This window comes from Desarmillaria tabescens (genome assembly GCF_030435595.1).
Source record: "Desarmillaria tabescens strain CCBAS 213 chromosome Unknown EV420scaffold_7, whole genome shotgun sequence".
Taxonomy (NCBI): Eukaryota; Fungi; Basidiomycota; class Agaricomycetes; order Agaricales; family Physalacriaceae; genus Desarmillaria; species Desarmillaria tabescens.
In genome coordinates this window covers 844,658-865,063 of record NW_026848306.1, presented here as the reverse complement: position 1 = coordinate 865,063, position 20,406 = coordinate 844,658, and the positions used below count along the sequence as shown (strand labels likewise).

General features: G+C 47.3%; 6 protein-coding genes across 6 annotated transcripts; 4 read left to right on the top strand and 2 right to left on the bottom strand.

The window, feature by feature from the left end:
- Positions 1-208: 208 nt before the first annotated feature.
- Positions 209-1,587, top strand: EV420DRAFT_1104718 (uncharacterized protein). Its single transcript, XM_060465851.1, has 3 exons — positions 209-670; positions 721-1,308; positions 1,360-1,587. Exons 1-2 carry the CDS (start codon positions 266-268, stop codon positions 1,144-1,146), a joined length of 831 nt encoding a protein of 276 aa, XP_060335033.1. The 5' UTR covers positions 209-265; the 3' UTR covers positions 1,147-1,308; positions 1,360-1,587.
- Positions 1,588-1,931: 344 nt separating this feature from the next.
- On the top strand, positions 1,932-3,226 carry EV420DRAFT_1729064 (uncharacterized protein; the record flags this gene model as incomplete). Its single annotated transcript, XM_060479885.1, has 5 exons — positions 1,932-2,201; positions 2,257-2,290; positions 2,347-2,569; positions 2,627-2,752; positions 2,802-3,226. 5 exons carry the CDS (start codon positions 1,932-1,934, stop codon positions 2,962-2,964), a joined length of 816 nt encoding a protein of 271 aa, XP_060335032.1. The 3' UTR covers positions 2,965-3,226.
- Positions 3,227-6,869: 3,643 nt separating this feature from the next.
- On the top strand, positions 6,870-10,963 carry EV420DRAFT_1638644 (Metalloenzyme, LuxS/M16 peptidase-like protein; the record flags this gene model as incomplete). Its single annotated transcript, XM_060476857.1, has 17 exons — positions 6,870-6,926; positions 6,976-7,119; positions 7,167-7,214; positions 7,264-7,834; positions 7,884-7,999; positions 8,052-8,307; positions 8,357-8,784; positions 8,835-8,930; positions 8,985-9,094; positions 9,152-9,193; positions 9,244-9,346; positions 9,393-9,458; positions 9,511-9,631; positions 9,683-9,774; positions 9,831-9,927; positions 9,976-10,431; positions 10,482-10,963. The coding sequence occupies 17 exons, from the start codon at positions 6,870-6,872 to the stop codon at positions 10,961-10,963; spliced, it is 3,285 nt and encodes a 1,094-aa protein (XP_060335031.1).
- Positions 10,964-11,280: 317 nt separating this feature from the next.
- On the bottom strand, positions 11,281-11,774 carry EV420DRAFT_1618660 (cyclin-dependent kinase regulatory subunit; the record flags this gene model as incomplete). The annotated part of the gene is made up of 3 exons (XM_060475375.1): positions 11,281-11,381; positions 11,434-11,633; positions 11,701-11,774. 3 exons carry the CDS (start codon positions 11,772-11,774, stop codon positions 11,281-11,283), a joined length of 375 nt encoding a protein of 124 aa, XP_060335030.1.
- A 190-nt stretch (positions 11,775-11,964) lies between these two features.
- Positions 11,965-18,257, top strand: EV420DRAFT_1729062 (uncharacterized protein). The gene is made up of 40 exons (XM_060479884.1): positions 11,965-12,077; positions 12,125-12,385; positions 12,434-12,631; positions 12,681-12,748; positions 12,798-12,821; positions 12,875-12,884; positions 12,938-13,053; positions 13,101-13,161; positions 13,210-13,282; positions 13,330-13,339; positions 13,393-13,424; positions 13,478-13,529; positions 13,580-13,756; positions 13,805-13,976; positions 14,027-14,114; positions 14,170-14,204; positions 14,251-14,363; positions 14,417-14,441; positions 14,490-14,587; positions 14,650-14,665; positions 14,720-15,102; positions 15,153-15,173; positions 15,226-15,273; positions 15,335-15,360; positions 15,409-15,445; positions 15,502-15,591; positions 15,641-15,749; positions 15,803-15,863; positions 15,913-15,990; positions 16,039-16,045; positions 16,096-16,164; positions 16,213-16,343; positions 16,533-16,620; positions 16,669-16,764; positions 16,817-16,931; positions 16,986-17,088; positions 17,141-17,185; positions 17,238-17,316; positions 17,375-17,845; positions 17,905-18,257. The coding sequence occupies exons 1-40, from the start codon at positions 11,975-11,977 to the stop codon at positions 18,220-18,222; spliced, it is 4,107 nt and encodes a 1,368-aa protein (XP_060335029.1). The 5' UTR covers positions 11,965-11,974; the 3' UTR covers positions 18,223-18,257.
- Positions 18,258-18,768: 511 nt separating this feature from the next.
- EV420DRAFT_1519668 (uncharacterized protein) lies at positions 18,769-20,349 on the bottom strand. Its single transcript, XM_060472119.1, has 2 exons — positions 19,755-20,349; positions 18,769-19,699 (listed from the first exon to the last, which is right to left on the bottom strand). Exons 1-2 carry the CDS (start codon positions 19,938-19,940, stop codon positions 18,920-18,922), a joined length of 966 nt encoding a protein of 321 aa, XP_060335028.1. The 5' UTR covers positions 19,941-20,349; the 3' UTR covers positions 18,769-18,919.
- Between the last annotated feature and the right edge of the window lie 57 nt (positions 20,350-20,406).

The following is a 20,406-nucleotide window of genomic DNA, read 5'->3' as shown; positions in this document are numbered from 1 at the left end:
ACTCTTTTGTGTTGTTATTCCTGCACTCTCTATCAAAGATGTGATAATGTCGTTGCTATTTGTTCTGCGGCTACAAGTGCGACGTATAGAATGAGGTAGAATCTAAGGTCGAAGGGCTAACCAAATTGTGAATCGTTCTCAAAAATCGTCAAGTGGAGGTCTGCGAAAGCGGACCTAAATAAACGACTCTGGCAGATCAAGATTGATGATTTCACCTTATCCATCGATGTAGCCAGAACTCTACGACCGTACTGTAACGGGAGTGATGATATTGGTTGCAATCCTTCTCCCGAACCGCTCTTTCGCTTTCGGAATCGTGCAGGAGTATCAACTGCCAGAGAAATTACTTAGAATCAACAAATGGGATCGAGATTGGACGATCTTCCCACACTTTTGTCTTTTTGTCCTTGTTCTTCTGCCACTCAGGCGATGGTATAAATATGCTCAATTCAGGCGGACCCGCTTATCGTTCACTTCCCAGCCTTTGTTGCGCCTCAATATGGCTGTTCATGACATGAGATATCAGTTGGCTCCGCCTCTTGATCACTATTTCACTTTTTCCGTCGATGTAGCAGCAACCTTAGAGTTGTACTGTGACGGAGGCGACGAATTTATGTTGCGAATGTTGGAAGGCATGCAGGATCGCAGGTATGCCGGTCATTGCTTGGAGGTGCGTCCTTTTGCGGCTTCCTTGCTTCTGGTCCACTGAAAATTTCCTAGGTTGAAAGGCCAAAGCTAAGCGGAGAGACACCAAAGTACAAAGCTATCGAAATCCGGCCAGTGCAGCAGGGTCTTACGAAGCCTCACCCTCGGAAACCTGACTATGCGCGGCCTACTATGTGTGTTCCTATCTTGCCGACCACGGCCCATCCTAAGTCGAGGGAACCCCTTCAAGTGTCAAAGCCACTGTTATGGGACAACTGCTACCATCCTACCTACTATGATCTTTGGGCACGCGTACCATCGGAATGGCGTGACTATCAGGACTCACCAAGTGTGAACTTTTCCGTAGCGCTTTTCAAAGCCCTCAAGGAGGATGAGCGTTATGGTCAACTTCTCCGAGCTGGACTAGATGATGCAGAAATTCAAGCGAATTCTCGATGGTCAAGAAGACGGCCCAGACTTGGACGACGCTTCGGAGACTGATAATCAGACCTGCCGGACGTTCCTGGCCAAGATACCAGGCTCCGATGATCCTGAGGAAGATGGAATCTTCGTGCCCGTTATGCGTATCGACCATGTCTTGTCAAACGTTCCAGAAATATCTGATCCATCTCAGCTATGCGGGGATGTCGATCTTTTCGAGGAGTAAGCAATAACTTACATTGGCGGGAACGTTGTTAACTCTTTTTTTTCAAGGATCGTACAGGAGTATCAGTTCGCACGCTATGGATCTGTCCTTTTCGACCCGCTGCACGGTTCAGAGGTTGACGACACGCTTATTCCTGACGGCTTTTCGTGGAATTATAGTGTCACGTCGGAGGTATCTTGATCAAGTTTGATGGAAGAACTCAGCTCCAGTGATTCCCCATACGCGCATGAACTGGATTTGACGTCCGAGTCTCCTCCGATGCTGGAACTTGTTCAAAAAGGTGAATATCTATACTTTCAGAGCGGAGCTTCCGTTGAATTCTGCCTCAAGGAAAATGGAAGGTCAAGTCGCTTTTTCGGTGGGCAATAGTGACTCTCGTAGAGTCTGTCAAAGGGCATAAGGTCCCTACCAAGCTATCGTGATATGGTCTGCATGAGTGACTTACAATCATTCCACTTTCACTTCCTAGAAATTCTATGCCATATACATTGTATCAATTGTACTCGGCACTCAGTTTCAATTTAACGCGTTTTATTTTCTTATTTATTTATTCAATGTTGCTTAGTGGGGTGACATTGCTAGCACCTTAGGTAATCGCGCACCTTATCTTTCTACCACAATGTCCGTCGACAATACATCCTCGAAACACTGGCATTCACCTGATTCTGAGTCCGAGGGGAACACTTTAGATACTGAAAGCGATGCTGTTGTCCAGAAGACGCCCGCGAAACGTCGAAAGCCAGCTACCGAGGGCTCGGAGGGCTCGCCGAAGTCCAGAACCTGCGTGTCGCCTTCCTCGGCGCAGGGGTCGCCCAAGATCACTAAGAAGGCTTTAGCTGAAGCAGAGAAAGCTAAGAAGAACCACCAGAAAGAGTCCCTGGGAAGCATGGTTAGTTCGCAGTGAGAACCAGTGGAAGCCTGAACAAGACCCAAACTACAAGCAGAAGATCGGATGGAAGGTCGTGCAGTATACTGATGGTACGTGCACGTCATGTTCGTGTACATAACCCTCATCGACCTTATACCTCCGACAGCGAAAAACCACTTTCGGTTTTCTGACCAAGAGATGGGAACGCTACCGTACGTAACGTTTGAGAATCAGAACAATCCGAGCCGCCCGGGAAAGTCATACAATAAATTAGATCTATTGAGGCTTGCGTACCGTAAAGAGGCTGCGCTCAATGGTGTCGAAGGTGCCCTTGATGGAGTGCCTAACGACAGTATGTTGAAGGAGGGCCAACGTTTGTTCGATGCAAGGTCCGTTTGATCGTACACTTTATGTACTGGGATCTGCGTCTTATTCCATCGTTATAGGATGGATGATCTTGATAGCAAGTACAAGAAGAACCATGGCGGTAAATCGAGGCCCGTGCTCAGAACGTTTTCTATCATTCAACGAAGGTCGTATTCCCCCGAACCAATACGGCCATTTGGCGCATGGTCAGTACTATCTGCTTTCGCGGTCTGTTTTCTGTACTAAGATCGCTAGGTGGGAGCGCGTATGGGAAGACGGTAGAATGATTGGCTGGTGGCTGGTTTATCACTTCGATCCTGAAGCTGAATGTGGTGGGGGGAATGATGACGACGGAGATTATTATCGCAGCCTTGATAAGAGGTTCTGGCCTGTTGAGAAGGGATGTCCCAGCTGGTAAGGAACTCCTCTGGAACGGTGAAACTCGACGCCTCAAGTTGGCTAATTTATAATTACAGATTTGAGCCAAGGTTACGGTTTGATAATAATACATAATAAAGTATCGGCAAAAATTCAGCTTGAAGTAAAGCAAGTCGTGTGCAGGGTAAAGCGGTTTCAAATTGGCAGGAACGGTAGCCTTGAGTTTTTCAATGATCGACTTATGAAGATCCGAGAATACGGAGCGGTAGTGTGGGGTGGCGGATGGTCTTCTTGCGGTTTTTTACTAGTAGGATACACAATTGAGGTTCAGTACTCATGCGGGTAAGGGAATTCCTCATGGGGTACATATGTATCGTAGACGTGTTGATTCGTCGAATTCAAAACTGACCTGTTCTGCTTACTAAAATACCCAACTGCACGATGGAGAGGTGAGGCTGCCGAACGCGTAAGTTGAGGCCGCACGCTTAAACATTCCACCATGTATCGAGCCGAGTTTTGGACGGCGTTCGCCGCAGTCAATAGACAGTGTCTGATGTCCCTGTAGGTTGGGGCCCTAGCAACAGAGAATAAACATAAGTTATGCATGAAAGCATTCACGTTACCATAATGTGCCGACTACATAACCCGAAGGCTCGCTAGGCGAACACTACCTGACTGGCAGTAGCGAGGTTGAGATCGGTGTTGAAACAAATGCGACGTACTCTTTGAAATTTCATTGCTGAACAACCGCAGATACAAGATTCCGATGAAGATGCGAGACGTGCCTGAATGGAGCTCCGTCACAAGTGGATCTGAATCTCCAATCGTATCCGCTCAGATTTCGCTGGACCGGCAGAATTCTGATCTGGCGTTTGCTTTGAAGAAGCTCTCGCATCTAGATAATGTGAGAATTTCAAGTTGTCGACATAACGTGAGGATGTACGAGAGGATTCCGACCAGCGCACATTCGGTTTTGGGGAATGATGTCGGCTCCGTTATTGTAGAGTCGAGCGTGGGTTGCGGAATGAGAGAAAAGGAAACAAGTGTCATAAGGTGGTAAACGAAGTCATGTGTTCTGAGAGGGCGTGCATATCACTGTTGATCAAGTTAGCGATGTCAACGATAGTAGGTTTATTCGCGTAATGATAAGGCGGGGACCTATATACATATGGCTGGTCAACGACGGTAACATCCGACTAATGGAAAAGAGCAAACCTATTCGGATACCACCGCATAAGCCTTTGAGTTTTACTGGGTGTCTGAGATAGAGGCCGCGCAGAAGGTCGGTTTAATGCTGTTCAACTGTCACAGCAGATGCTTGGCTAGTTATAATCACCTCTAACAAGCTGAGATAATTCTAAGCAAACACAAAGGCTCAAGTGAAGGAACTATACCAATTGTCAATTTACCTGGTCGCCGTTTTTGAAAATCAAAACTTGTGTAATTCGGTGCGAGGCGATACGCTGGGCTGCCCTATGTTTATCATGTTTGCAGTCGCTTCGTGCCAGGGTACACCCATATGATACCAACCACCGGCGCCACGCCGGTTCGGGATAAGGAACATACTGTCCCCGTCCCCACAGGCACAGCCCAATCCTTCGAGAACTTTCGCAAAGTTTCGTCCGACGTCACCAGATGATCAAAGCGGCCTTTGGAGGTTCTCAAGTAGTGGCGATGACGTTAAGAGCTCGAAAAGCAGAAAGAACTAGTTGTTTCATCAAGAGCAACGGAACTGGAGGGAAAAATGTGCCATTCCGAGTCGTCTCGTCGTTCAGTTTCAGTTTCGACCTTCAGGTATGCGTACCGGAAGACACGCGTCAAGGGTTGTCGAGCCTGAGATAGAGACTGAGTAAAGCGGCCGAGAGAAGCGATTCACGTCCAAACGAGTGCGCCAATCCCAAGACGATCCACGCCCGTGCAGCAGAGCTTCGATTGCTAAAATGATATCGATCCCTCAAGTTATATGCCTAGAATCCGTGCAGGTTTGCCTGACAAAATTGTAAAACTCAGGGTTGCTAGTGTGTCATATGAGAAAGAAAATTACGGATTGGTGAAGACGAGCCCGCTCACCTGTTCTTCCTTCTACAGAGACCCAAAGCAGGAGCATGCGTAGAGGTAAGCCACAACATTTTCCCACGGTCTGTTTTCTTGATTGTCACCGTCATGTGAGTCCAAATGGTTTGCATTATCCTTTCTTCCTGTCGGCAATATATACCAGGAGGACTTTTGCAGGTTAAATTTTGACGACACCATCAGTCGGCCGCTACTCTTCCGGGGTGATTGACGGTATTGCTACCGAACAATTTTTGCGCCGCTGCCTGGGTAAGTATTACTTTACTTTCGCACTTGACACATTGGATACCCTATTGCGATGAAGGAGACATTGTTGCGCAGCGTGCTATGCGAGCCATTGAAAACAAGAAGTGAACGGGTTACTACACTCGTTCCTTCTATTTCCTTCTCAAACGGTATCATCTACAGCTGAATGACTTCCCTGTATTGGACCGGAAAGAAAGTCTCAGCAACCCTTATCAGGGCGAACAATTCTATGCGATGCCGAGTATACGTGTCCTTATCCTTCCAGAACTTACCATGGCCATCTACACTTCCAGAATCTTGTGGAAACTTCGATACCCTGACGTGGCCCAATGGTCAACACCTGCAACGCTTACGCACGTACACCGGAATATTTACCTACAAAATTAAACAACGACTACTAGTATCTTCTAGAAGACGATGATTACCGCGATCTCATAAGAACAAGTCTTGGCGACGCTCAGATCGCAGAGATATTTTCATCTGATGCTGTTGACCAAGTCGGGAGAGAAAGAAGTTTCTCTGGGCGACGACTCGGACGAACCGTTGGGACCGGACCTGCCTGAAGAAGAATTGATTCCGTACGAAATGGACGCATACTTAGATGCAGAATTAAGAAATTCTCTATGTTTTCCGGGCTCTAGCCCAAGGGAGTGAGCCAGAAGGAGACACTGTCTTCATCCCCGTCGTCTCCGGATCTTTCCACTGCCTGGCCACTTTTCTGAATTGCACAATCACTACGACATCTTTCGGCTGTAAGTGTATTAATACTATTTATCCTCGTCATGTCCAAGCCTTTACCCGGGTTACTCCACTGGCAGAATCATTCAGAAATGCCAAATTCGACGTAATGGCATATCGCAATGGCCGCTTGACCAAGGTCTTGCAGTCAGTCATGCGGACAGCCTGCCCCATTGTATCCTCACCTGAGCCACAGGACATCACGGTTCCGCCCAGACCTGAAACGGGGCATACATTGCAATATAACGATACAAACTGGAGACCACGAGGTACCTGGAAAATCCATAGGCTAAGGTACGTACGTATGATATGGAGCGTTGGAAATGGTATCTAAAGTAGGTGTTATCTAGGTTTGCAAGGGAGATCTATCCTTTCCCGGCCAGCTTCGAGGACTATAAATCCTGAAATTACGGAGCATGCCATTGAAGGATGTAATATCTTTCGGTCGAAGGCAGTGGACTGTTACCGTGTCGGCAGAGAAATGCATAAGCGTGCCCGTGGGCACATTTTCGCTACGCTCCAATCTTTCTGTAACATAAATCTGGTGCTGTCTGCAGGACATAACCAGGCAGAATTATTATTGTATTATTTTACGCATTAATTAATTGATAAATAATAATGGACAATAGTGTCGCCGCCCGTCAAATTTCGGCAGATCATCTCTACTACCACCACCATCATCATCAGACACGGCGACAGCCAGCACCGTATCTAGTAATTAAAGGACCGTCCAGGTAGCGCGGTTTCCATTCTTGCCTTCGCCGTATAAAGATTCGCCAACTATATAATTGGACCCGAGGACCATACCAGTGGTGCCCCAACAAAGCCATCTACCCATCCTCCGCGTTATTTATGCTGAACCTTCGATTTCCCTTCCTCAGGACCTCCATGAATCTCTCATACTTGTCTTCGAGGAAGGCTTCCACTACCACTGAATGGAGACGCGTAACACCAGCAGACCCGAACCATTCCTTCATTCCTCGTCTACGACAAGCCTATAGAGAAGTCACAGCAGGACGATAGAGAATACCGTATCATTCGTTTGGACAACGGCCTAGAGGCCACTCTCATTCATGATGCGACTGCCGACAAGGCTGCCGCGAGTTTGGACGTAGCGGTGGGTCATCTGTCAGATCCAGTGAGTGTCGTTCAGGTCGTCTTTGCCCTATGTTGACCTGTTGCCAGGATGACATGCCAGGACTGGCTCATTTTTGTGAGCACCTGCTATTCATGGTGCGTCTCATCGTTCTTTCACATCTTTCTGTATATCAATTTCACCCAGGGTACGGAACAATTCCCCCGAGAGAACGAATACTCGGAATTTCTGGCCAAGAACAACGGTAGCTCGAATGCGTACACATCCGTTACCAACACTAATTATTACTTCAACGTGGCCACCCCTGCCCTCGCTGGAGCACTTGCCCGGTTTTCTGGTTTTTTCCACTGTCCGCTCTTTGCCCCCTCGTGTACATCACGCGAACTCAACGCGGTGGACTCTGAGCACAAGAAGAACCATCAAAGTGACATATGGAGGGTGTTTCAACTCAGCAAGCATCTGAGCAAGGAAGGCCATGTGTGGAGGAAGTTCGGGAGCGGTAATCGGGAGAGCTTGTCTCAAGCCGGAAAGGATCTCAAAGCGCAGGGAAAGCTTGAGGCCCCGGCGACTAATGGTAGTTTTGCACCATCGCCCCTTCCGCCCCGCATATCATCGCCAGCCCCTTCCGTGGCTTCCGTTTCGAGTGACAACGAATCCGATGGCGGCGCAGTTGGTAAGGAGACGCGTAGACGGGTCGTAGAATGGTGGACGAAGGAGTACTGTGCCAGCCGGATGCATCTCTGTATCCTCGGCAAAGGTATGTCTTCCACTTCTCCTTGATAATTTATATCAATCATTGTCTCCAGAATCCCTGGATGAACTCTCCTTGCTCGCTTCTTCTCTGTTCTCACCGATACCTAACCGTGGTGTTGATCCCCTCCCGATGTTCGTTGAACATCCAATGGGGCCAGAGCAGCTAGGCGTACGTGGTTCTTCCCGAATTGCTTCTATACATCTACTGATACTCTTTGCAGACGCTGGTACCCGTTCAAACGATCATGACCGTACATGCGCTGGAATTCTCGTTCCATTTGGAGTACCAGGTACCCTTTTGGCGTCATAAACCTTCCGAATTCATCTCCCATTTTGTTGGCCACGAAGGCCCCGGATCTCTTCATTCGTATCTCAAGAACAAGGGCTGGATCACGGGTCTAAGCTCGGGACCTCAGAATCTTGGAAGAGGGTTCGGAATGTTCAAAGTAACCGTGCATTTGACTGCTGATGGCTTCAGTACGTCACTTTCCCCTCCTTCATGTGTCGTGTGCTTATGCCAACTCAGAGGAATACCGTTCCGTCATACTGGCTACTGCGAAATATTTTGCACTCCTACGTGAATCCACCTTTGCTCCATTCCATCAGAAAGAGCTGGTGACTTTGGCAAAGACGCGTTTCAGATTTCAGGAGAAGCGACGCCCCGATGATTACGCCACACGGATTGCGGAACGCATGGCTCGCGGCTACCCAAGAGATCTCCTCCTGAGCGCCCCGCTATTGGTTTGGGATTGGGATGACTACAAACACGAAGGTGGCGGTGAAGAGAAGATTCGAGAATATCTGGAAAGCTTCCGATTGGAGAATGGCAGAGTGATCCTTATGGCTCAGAAAGGAGATCTAGAAAGCTTAGGATTCCGCGATCACTGGGAAACCGAGCCCTGGTATGGCACAGAGTATAGAGTTGAGCGGTTTGACAGAGATTTCATCGCACAGGTGATTATCATGGGTCTATTTCATTACGCTATAACTAATTCTTCCTCCAGGCCAATGGCTCCAATGATATCCCACAACTGTTCCTCCCTGGTCCCAATCAATTTATCCCAACCAACTTGGATGTGGACAAGCGCGAAGTCGCGAAGGTATGTCAGTTCTATTTTGCCCAGAAAACCCTGAGTTCACCGGTTCATATTTAGCCTGTTGGACGTCCGCACTTAATCCGAGAGACTCCCCTTTCCGTTCTATGGCACAAAAAGGACGACAGGTTTTGGGTACCTAAAGGATTCGTCGTCATCGACTTGCGAAGGTCAGTAACATAGGAAATATTGCAAAATCGGCGCATCCTGACCCCCGGTATCTCCAGTCCATATGGGAATAGCTCTCCGCGTAATTCTGTCCTGACAAGGTACGTTCCCCTGCTTGTGGTTACTGTCTATGACGTCTCAATGAAATTAGGCTGTACTCCGACCTCGTCACCGACTCGCTAACCGAGTTCTCCTATGACGCTGATCTAGCTGGCATCACCTATTCTTTCTTAACACATGCCTCCGGTCTTTACGTTACTATGAACGGTTACAACTGACAAGGTGATCGTGCTGGTGCAGCACGTTCTGGAGAGGGTCAAGCAGATTACTGTTAACCCTGAGCGGCTGATTGTTATGAAAGAAGAAGTAGGTCTTTGATAACACACCTCCTTTGGATTGCTGACATGTATCCCTGCAGATCAAGAAGACATGGGAGAACTTCTTCCTTGGACAGTCATACCAGCTATCAGAATATTATGGTCGATATATGTTGACGGAACGGCAGTGGACCATTCATGAGAAGCTTCAGGAACTGCCCTGTTGAGTTACTGTCTTCTGACATGTAGATGTTGGCACTAACAAATGTTCAGCTGTCACTCCGGAGGAGGTCCAGAACCATATCAAGAAGGTTCTCTCCCAAGTGAACATCCGGATTTTAGTTACGGGCAACATGTTTAAGGAAGTAAGTCTGATTATGTGCTGCGTATATCCTCCTACAACTCTCGAACCTTGTTCTAGGAAGCTATTAAGATTGCTGAAGTGGTAGAACAAGGTCTAGGACTTTCCGGTCTACCACCGTCTCAATTGAATGAGAGGGGTCTTTTGCTACCAGAAGGTATAAATGCCTTGATTATCATGCCTTTCATACTCACTGATCCAATAGGGTGCAACTATACCTGGACATCTACGATACCCAATCCTAATCAATCCAACTCTGCGTTAACTTACTATTGCCACTATGGTTCCGTCGCCAATCAGCGCCTTCGCGTTGTGGCTGCGCTCCTAAACCAGATTCTTTCGGAACCGACATTTAACACCCTTCGGACAAAGGAACAACTCGGTTATATCGTCTCATGTTCGGGATGGAGTCTATCAGGTGGTGGTGATATCGGTGTGCGGATAGTAGTTCAGAGCGAGAAGACTCCCGGACATCTTGAGGATCGAGTCGAAGCGCATTTGTCAGCCATGAAGACGTACATCGAAGATATGACCCCGGAGGTCTTCCAGGAGCAGAAGGGAGGGTTGGAGAAGAAGTGGCGAGAGTCACACAAGAATCTCATGGAAGAGGGTAGCAACTTCATGCTTCACATCAGCACTGGACATCTTGACTTCTTGAGGGGTACGTTGTCTTCGCAGATTTCCTCGTGATGGTACTCATGGTGATTGTAGCGACAAAGGACGCAGACCTAGTCAAGGATATAACGAAGGAGGACGTTCTTTCTTTGTTCATGTCCAACGTTCATCCATCATCGAAGACGCGATCAAAGCTGTCGGTCCAGATGCGCTCTCAGAAACCACGTCCCCAGAAAGTCAGTGCACAAGCAGCTCAGCAATTTGCAGCTATTGTGCGGGCGAAAATGCCAGACCTTGACGAGAGTGCGTGGAAGGACCTTGGCGAAGGTGATCATGATGTGTCCGACTTCCAAGCGCACTGGGTACAGGCGCTACATGGAAGAGATGGTCTCCAGGACTTGGTTAGAGCTATGATGGTGCTGATGGCGAAGTACCCGGTTCAAGGAGAAGGTGAGGACGTTCCACGGCCAGGAGTGGAATATATTACGGACCCGAAGGCTTTCCGAGCCGGTTTGAAACCATCAGCGGACCTAGGGCCTATGGTGCAATGGGGAGATCTTCCTGCACCTCGACTGTGATTTGGATATTTTGGACATGGTGCTTTTATATGAGTAGAGGGATCTATTCCGTATTATTTGTTTTGTTGTTGTCGATTGTTTCAGTATAATGTGTACATGTAGTGATATGATGAACGACTTAGTAATGTGAAAGTGGCAGGCGGTGGATCAACGATACACGATGAAATGGTATTGTATAACGACAAGAGCAAGAAGAGGGGTGATTTGCGAGAGCTGGATACAGGATACGGACATCGATGAGGAGACAATTCTATATAAGATTTGATTGAGAAGAAGAGCCTGATAGAAGAGAAAGAAGATATGGAAGACAGCCCCATCTACTTTCGTCTCGCTGCGTCCTTAGCACGCCTCTGCGCTGGCTGTGTCGGCGCGACAAAGTCTTTGGGGCGACGGAAAAGGAGGATGTGAGGCTCCGGCGCTGAGGGAATTCGTATTAGAGAGATGCTACGAAGGTTCATCACGAAACTCACCGTGAATCTCATAGTGCTCCCAACCCAGGCTCTGCGTAATCCCAATATTCCTCCACTCTTTCTCCGACAACAGCCGAAGAGCAGACTGATCTGCATTCCAATAGTTCTCCGGTATTATTTTCATTTTGAAGAGCTGCTTTGGCAGGATGACATGACGATACTCGTATATATCATCGCTGTACTTGTCGGAGTAATGGATCCTAACGGAAAAGATGCAGGTTAGAAGCACTGATACTGGGATGATAATTACATGTAAAGCAGCCGCACGAGTTTATGATTTCCTCGATTTTCTCTGCCTGCTTCTTTGCCAGCTCCTCAGCGGACAGTTGTTGCGACGACATTTCGTGTGAAGGTGTTGCTTGTGGTAGACAAGTTCAAAGTTGGTACGACAAGGGCTCAGGGCTGGATTGTCACGATCTGTCACGTTTAACGCAAAACACGTGATAATGGTACGTAAAGACGCGTCACGCGTCCGCCAATCCCGACGCTGATTCCTTTCCTTCCCTTCTCTTTCTCCTTCTTCCATGTTGAGTCGTTCGAAATGAACGGTAACTACCCCATGAACTATTATGCCCCTCAGGGATATCAGAATAACGTCTACGATGAGTACGATACCGAGTTGGATGCTTATAACGATGAAATCAGTGAGTGTATGCGCTATTCCTGTGCTGCATACACTCACATCTTGTAGTGAACTCTTCTCCATCCCCGCCTGAGCGGAGTAATAGGAATAATTCTACCTATGGCTTTGCTCCACAATACGTTCAGCACTACGACGATCCAATAGAGGACTATGTCGACCCAACCTTCCCTCAAGCTTCTGACCAGCCTTACTACGAGGATGAAAAATGGGATAACCAGCAGGCTGATGGATACGAAGCATTTCCCGAAGAACAAGGTAATTTCGCGCCTACCATGGCAGCTTACCCTCCTCAGTATGACGTAGTTCCTTGTAAGTACCATTTCTTTATGGAAGAATGATTGCTAACATGCTTGCTAGCAACGCTGCAATATAATCAACACCAAGGCTACCAAAATTTGTCAAGGAACTATCACTTTCAACAGCAGCCCCCACTGTCGCAGCCTTCAAATTCATATTCCCTGAACGCAAGCCGACCGTCGAAAAATGATCTTGCCCGCGAGGCACCTTCGTGTAAGAGCGCGAAGGGAATTCGGCTGAGACCAGTTACGGAGCTTCGTACGTTCTGTACCGTCTGACTGAGAGCATCTGCTGAATCGCATGGCAGCCGATATGTATAGAGCAATATTCAAATTCGGCGTTTTCAACGCTGTTCAGTCCTCATGTTTTGACACTGTGAGATTTTATGACTATCATTTACGCTTCCATTCCTTACGTACATTAGCTCATGCAAAGCAACGAAAACATAGTACGTCTACTGGGTCTTTTCATAGCTCTCATCTCAAAACAATCATCTTGTAGGTAGCGAGCGGTAAGTCAGCGTTATATGCGTGATCACTGCACACAAATTTCACACAAACACAGCACCTACTGGTAGCGGAAAGACGGTCCTCTTTGAATTGGCAATCATACAAATGTTGACCGAGACAAATAGCGCATCGGACAACTCAGTCAAATGTGTCTACATGGCACCGACAAAGGTAGGTATCTTACTACTGATAAAGATGATGCACTAATTTCGTTGCAGGCGTTATGTTCGGAGAGATATCGTGACTGGACAACCAAGTTCAGTTCACTGGGTATCAAGTGTGAGGAGATTTTTTCCCCCGTGTGTGCGCGCTGATGGGCAAAAATAGGTTGTGAACTGACAGGCGATACCGTTCACTTTGGGAAGGGCGTGTGGGGAGATGCAAAGAATTCCACGATAATGTTAGTCGAATTCAAACCCGTATCGCACATAGCTAACTGATCTGCAGTGTCACGACGGTAAAGGGTTTTCTGGGCACATCGAGGGCCAATCCAAACTGATAGTATGACAGGCTGAAAAGTGGGACAGTCTAACGAGAAATTGGTATGAATCCAATAGCTTCGTACGAATTTCTTTGATGACGGCTACTGAACCAGGGGTGACCATGGAAGGATCTTATCTTCCATTCGGTTGCTTTTGGTCGACGAGGTATCTCTATCGAGTGACCTCATGCCTACGCCGTTACAGCTTTCATTTAGGTTCATATACTCAATGAATCTAGAGGCAGCACCCTCGAGGTCGTCATTTCTCGCATGAAACTGCGTGGATCCGGTGTCCGATTCGTGCTTGTCTCGGCGACAGTTCCTAACATCCAGGACATAGCATCTTGGATCGGGAGTGCCAGACGTGATGGAAGCTCTGCAAAAGTTTTCGAAGTACGTCGATTTCTTCAAATTTAAGAGCCGCAGCTGAGATCCATGTAGTTCGGTGAAGATTTCCGCCCTTGTAAGCTGAAGCGGGTTGTTGTCGGGGTTCCTCGACAACGCAACCAGAATGATTTTCAATTCTCCAAGCTTCTTGATTATAAATTGTTCTCAACGCTGCAAACGCACTCCGTTGGGAAGCCTATACTTGTTTTTTGTCCGACTCGGAAAGGTGCGAATCAGTTTATGTCCCATTTCTTGTATGACGAGGAAATTCCGCAGGTGTTTTCGCCACTGCTGATCATATATTCAAAGACTATATTGAAGCTGAAAAGAGGAAGCAATCTTTGCCTTGGACCCATTCCGAAAGGTTGCCTATGGCCTACTGTGTCGAGTCCATAAAAGCTGACATCAATTCTGATCAGAGTTGAACATGTTTTCCAGGACAAGCGTTTGGCAGGTGAGCTGGTATTATTTATATACACGCATTATGCTCAAATGGACAGAATGGGCATCATATGGCATCGGCGTCCATCACGCAGGACTGTCGCTAGATGACAGACGTGCAGTTGAAGGCCTCTTTTTAAAGACTGTCCTCCGCATAGTCATAGCGACATCAGTAAGTCTGGCCACTGAATTCGATTACAGTAACGAAACCTTACCTCTGCCCAGACCCTTGCTGTGGGAGTCAACCTTCGTAAGTGGCGTTCAATACATGTATATTCTTACTTTCACATTGGTCCAGCTGCCCATACCGTTGTTATCAAAGGGGTCCAGACCTTCCAAAACAATGTATCGGTCGAGTACTCTGATCTTGATGTAATGCAGATGCTTGGTCGTGCAGTAAGTACTTCCTTTCTGATTCGGGGTCTGATCTTGCCTCAGCCCTGACTTGCTTGTCACAGGGTCGACCCCAGTTTGGTGAATACTGCTGAGTATCTTGCTGTTTTCGTACAAGTGCTGACGCTTTTATAGACAGTGAAGGGACTGCCATAATATTGTGCGAGATTGAACTTGAGAGCAAATATCGAGAGCTCGTTCAAGGCAAAACCATCCTCGAAAGTTCCCTCCATGTAAATTTGTCTGAGCATCTTAACTCTGAAATTGGCTTAGGTACTGTCACAAGTATCAGCTCTGCCACCGATTGGCTTCGGAATTCGTTCTTATTCCAGAGAATTCAGAAGAATCCTCGACACTACGCGCTCGGAAAAGGCGAAGATCAGACTTGGGAGGAACGCGTTGATGATTTGGTCATGCAGAGTATAGCGAAATTGAAGGAATCTGAACTCATTACGTGTTCTGAAGACGGTGGAGATGGACAACTAATTTCTACAGAATATGGGGATATTATGAGTAAGGTGAAACCCATTCACTTATTCAGCTTCCTCAGATTCTGATTTCGTTCTAGTTCTACATTCGTCAAGCTACAGTGAGTATCTACAACACAGAGTCCTTGAGCGTAAAATTGACCTGAACACTAGATGAGGGCCATTCTTGCTCTACCAGAACAGCCAAGTCTTCGGGATATCGTAAGCGTTCACGATTGGGGTTGTCTCTTTCCTGACTATAGCTGGCGTCTGCGCATGGTAGCTCGAGATGATTTCTGCCTCAGAAGAGTAAGTTATTTTTTGGACATACGCTGCTTCCAACTGAAGGTCACGAAGGTTAAATGAATCCAAGATCCGTGCTTCCGAGAAGACGGTAAGGACCGTCATTTTCTTGCAACTCCAAGTGCTTTGATGCTTTAAATCGGTCAGTATCTGAATAAACTTCGGCGACACAATGACATTCGCTTTGAAGTTAAGAAGGTCGAGAAGACCTCGGACAAGACGTTCTTGCTGATCCAGGTAGGTGGCGTTCTCGCAGTGTTTTTTGATTGCTAACGGTTCTCATAAGGCCGTTTTGGGTGGTCTCTCCCTTAATTCGCCTGAGTACAAGACAGGGGATAGCCAGCCTCAGTTGGACGCATTCAGCGTTTTTCGTCATATACCGCGCATCGCCAGAGGTTTGCAATATTTACTATTCTTTCTGTCACATTCGAACTGATGACTGTTCCAGCTGTCGTAGAGGTGGCAATCACGAAGAAACGTGGGGCACAGCTGAAACACGGATTCGAAGTGTAGGTCTGATAAAGAGCTTGTTTTCAGAGATCTCACCAGAACACAAAGATTACGATGTCTTACTGCGAAGGCTTGGGAAGATCGGCCTGTTGTGCTGCGTCAAATCGAGTCAATCGGAGAAAAATCGTAAGAATATGGTGCTTCGTTGAAATTCAATTAATCTCTCGTCTCTAGATTAAAGGTGACAGATAAAGTTGTCTGTTAAGAAGGGTGTGATTGACCAGTCCTTAGGTGCTGGCGGAGCACGGCATAACGTCAATCGATATTCTGCGAAAGCAAGATTCTCTGAGACTCGAAGCAGTAAGACACTTTTTTCGCAGCTTGTAAATATACTCAACCTTTTATTAGCTATTAAATCGACGTCCTCCATTCGGCCTTGAGATGTTGGCATCTGCGCGAGAATTTCCCTCCTACAAGTTGAGAATAACAGAGATCGAAGTCCGCACAAGCGACGCTGAAAAGCCGGTAGAAGTCGACTTGTCCGTCGAATGCGGATTAATCGACGATTCTTTCACGTCCCATGCAAAATCCAAGAAGCCAAAAGGACACGTTTACAATATGACATCGAATTATCACCCTTACCTCTGATATGGAGCTGATTGACTTCCGTCGTATATCGTAGGCCCTTTTACCTTTATATTACGACTTGCCGTTGATGCTCTGCGTAGAACGAAGTCCTTGAAAGAAACCAAAACTTTTGAAGTTACTGCAGAGTTGGAAAAGCCGAGCCAGTCCATCATTGTCTATATATCTTCCGTAGGCATCTCTACTGGTCGGTAACTGTGAATGCTTATTGTCACACAGGAATCCGTAGCGGGAGTTACAGTGACCAAGGATTATAAACCTGACATCGCGCCATCCCAATACCCTATCAGAAATACTCGTCCCCAAACTACCCTAGTTCGTCCGTGCTATTTAGCTCCCTCAACATCAGTTTACCCCCCTCCTATAGGACCTAGAAATTGAGGGATATGAACAAGATCCCGAGTTTTGGGGCCTGATGGATAGTGCCATCGACAGTTCGGAGGAAGAGGCGGAAGTGAGAGATCTGACCAAGAAAGAAGAAGGTTCGTCGTGTAATTCATAAAACTCGCATATAGTCATCACGGACTGTCTCTCAGATGTGAGCGCCCAGCTAGCGAAAAAGAACAAACCTGGTTCCAGCGTTTTAGCGGTTCTGGATGCCTCCAAAGCGCCCCCAAAGCTACCGAACGGAAATTATCTGTCACCCTCTTTTCGCTTGACCATCCTTCATGCAAGCTGACACAATAATTAGATGCAACCATTCTTGCAAGGACAGAAACAAATGTCGTCACCTTTGGTATGACCAGCGACGTGGTAATACTCTGTTATTCTGATGCGTTTTATTCTAGCTGTAAAGAAGGCACATTGCATCCACCGAAGAAAACGATGCCCACAGCTGCGACGACGACGAAAACATTGATCTCTAGCGTTAAACCTAACGCACCCAGACCTTCCCAGACTAACCTATCAAAGTACTCAATGGCAGAGGGTCTTGACCACCAAGAAGACGCCTTCGCGCCCCGACCGTACCCTAGAAAATTTGGAGGCTTTACACAAGAACACTAACGTTCAAGACAACCTCAAACTCACTGAAGGACAAAGGATCAAACTAGAACCCATTCCTGACCTGAAGAAGCGGAAGCGAAAGGCCGCTCCTGACCCGGAGATCAAGTTCGCCGACATCGGAGATTCTCAACCGCTGCAAGATGTGTGTCGCGACATCTCGTACAACCTAGACGACGACGACGATCTTCCCGAGCCTCATGAAATCATGACTTCTGCTCCTCAAAAATACACTCCTTCCTCTGATGACTACGCTGACTCTGATATTGATACTCTGATTCGTTGTTTCCCTGATGACAACGACTTTGGCACACGTCCTGCTTCACCTCTAAATCCTCGCTTCTCACCAAGTCCTGTGCCGAAACGTATGAAGTTCAGTGATGAATCACCGAAAGTGGGTCCTTTCCCATCCTTGTCAATGTATTTATTAAAACGAGTTGGTCGTCGATTCAGAACGACCCTCTTTTCGTCCATGCCTCGGATTCTGATGACGAAGTGATTATCATTGATCATGATGAACTGGCCAAAGCTGAGAGCAAGCAAGATGACTATGACGATTTCACCTTGGACCCCAGTTGCTTTGATATTATACCTTCTACGCCGGACCTAACTATAACTTCGGACAATAGCTTTAGCAGTCAGCAGAACTTGAGTGTCCTGGTACAAGAGCATGACACAGAGAATACGGTCGAAGAGAAAATGGAAGAAATCGATGACTTCGCAGAGCTCGAGGCTTGGTTGAACAGTGGCGCTGTCGAAATCATTCCGTAATGGCCGATTTAGCTTTTCTGCTGCTTTGTACTACAGTAATCGATGAAAATTTCCTTATTCCCGTGTGCAGTGAACATTTGAATGCCGGTCTATTTGCCCGAAGTAGTACGAAAGTTCCCATTGCTCTTTAGGAAAGAGGTGAAAAACAACACTGCAAGGGTGAGGACAGTGAATATCACTCAGCAGGTCCTGCTCAACGCGCTCAGGCTAGAGGCCATCTCGGAAGGTTTGCCGCCTGGAATGGTGATGAAGTACGATGCAGCTTCTGAGTCGGCAGGACGAGCCAGCGTGGGTGGGAGTTTGGAACGACAGGAATGAAGTTTAGAGTTGAATAACGTACTTGTGTATGATAATCCTTGAACAGTGTTAATCAGCGTCATGAGCCTGCCATAAAAAAGTATGAAGTCGACAATTGTGAAGTTTGGCTGGCGGCCCAGTTTTTTTTTTACCTGGTAACCTGTACCCAACCCTCACTGTCATCTCCGGCCGCTATTGTCGCGCGACGACCTTGTGTAAAGCATGGGGTGATTATAGTAAGGATTCAGCGCTCAGCGTTGAGAAATAGGGAGGTTGTGATGTAATATAAGCACTGTTTAAATTATCGCTTAAGAATGATCCGCTACACATCCTTCCAATCATGCACCTTCCTTTCTTTCTCGTGACTACTAATTGGACTAGGCCTTCGTAGTGACACTCCTCATTGCCTCCTCCACCCATCACATTCTCCTACAATTCCAACACCCCTATCCGACCCCGCGTACGCGATGCACAACGGGTCCTTTGCCGACTGCAGCTGATGGCGCTTAGTCGCATCCTTTCGAGTGAATCTGCGCTCGCATCCTCTGCAAAAGAACGCAGGAGGCATTCCATGACTCGCTGTTTGACAGTGCCTTCTAACGTCGTTGATCCGAACAGAGGTGTACGTACAGTCACGATGAGGGCATATCAGAGTCTTGCTGTCGGGATGATAGAGATGGTGGTGAAATTTGGCGTGAACGAAGGCTTCTTCGGGTGAATTGAATCGTGAAGTACATTCGGACCAGGGGCATCGGAAAGAAGGAACCGTGGTATCGTTTTCATTGGAAGTTTGTTTATTCACTGGTGAAAATGCGGGGCGACGATGACGGAGCTGCCGAGTAGAGCCTTGTGAGGAAGGTGTTGCTGGTGTCGGACTCGTACGTCCGAACGTGCAAGGTTCAAGGGCAGGTGTCAGGCTTTGAGACGGCGCGGAGGGTACTACCAAAGTCTGCGTTTCCTCTACCATTTCTTGCATCGGGTTTTGTGTTTGCCACCCAGTCACGGAAGGCGGGATCCAAAGCGAGTCAAACCAGTCATTGTCAAACCTGTTGGCAACACCGCAGGTACTAGCCACGTCAGAATATGATAAAAGAGATGCCTCGGGACAGATAGGTTGGTCAAAGGTTGGGGTAATGACGGCACAGTTGTCGACGTCCATTCCTGATCCATTATACTCTTCCTGAATTCAGCAGACCGTCAGAACCTTACTAAGAACCCCAATGAATAAAACGTACGTTGTTCAAGAAACTGTGAGCGGAGTCCCAGTCCAGCTGGCTGCAATTTTCAAAAGCACTTGGCTCTATAAACTGGTCGAAGATGCCGTCGAGGTCCAAATCATTATCGTCAACCAGAGACGATTGGTACCGGTAATCCTCGAGATTGGTAAGAAACGAAGACATGGTAGTTTGAGTGGGCTGCATTCATTGTCGAGTTGAGAAGTCTCATATACATAGTACACCGAGTCGAATAAAGCCAATACATGTGGTGAGCTTTGGCTTTGATGAACAATGCTACACATCAAAGACAATGAGGGAAGATGAAATGCCACCGGAAGTCATTGACACACCAGGCATACTCATCGTTGACTATGTTTTTGTTCGACGAGCTAGGATTTCCAATCCGTTCGCTGATACTGCCGCATGTTCGGGAGTCAAAGCCCTGTGCCACTCTCTATCCTACATCCTGCCGAGTCGGCAGCAGGGTGATTGTGCCGGTTTTCCTCTCCAGCACTCTTATTTTCAGTAAAGTCATCTGGGGCGAGGCGTAGTTGGTCCGTCGACATGAAAAGAGAAGCAACGTTAACGGTTATGGTGGTTAGATATGGTGTTGCTGTGGCCGAGCTGCCGTACATATTTAGTTGTTAAAAAACTTAATTTATTTAAATAA

What these genes read in the sequence shown, in the direction of transcription:
- EV420DRAFT_1104718 (XM_060465851.1), top strand. Translation starts at nt 266, where the DNA reads ATGATATTGGTTGCAATCCTTCTCCCGAACCGCTCTTTCGCTTTCGGA. An exon ending in ATGCCGGTCATTGCTTGGAG is followed by an intron (nt 671 to 720) that starts GTGCGTCCTTTT and finishes AAAATTTCCTAG; the next exon opens with GTTGAAAGGCCAAAGCTAAG.
- EV420DRAFT_1729062 (XM_060479884.1), top strand. Translation starts at nt 11,975, where the DNA reads ATGAACGGTAACTACCCCATGAACTATTATGCCCCTCAGGGATATCAG. An exon ending in TCATTGTCTATATATCTTCC is followed by an intron (nt 16,621 to 16,668) that starts GTAGGCATCTCT and finishes ATTGTCACACAG; the next exon opens with GAATCCGTAGCGGGAGTTAC. An exon ending in CTACCGAACGGAAATTATCT is followed by an intron (nt 17,089 to 17,140) that starts GTCACCCTCTTT and finishes CACAATAATTAG; the next exon opens with ATGCAACCATTCTTGCAAGG.
- EV420DRAFT_1519668 (XM_060472119.1), bottom strand. Translation starts at nt 19,940, where the DNA reads ATGCAGCCCACTCAAACTACCATGTCTTCGTTTCTTACCAATCTCGAG. An exon ending in CTCACAGTTTCTTGAACAAC is followed by an intron (nt 19,700 to 19,754) that starts GTACGTTTTATT and finishes TGCTGAATTCAG; the next exon opens with GAAGAGTATAATGGATCAGG.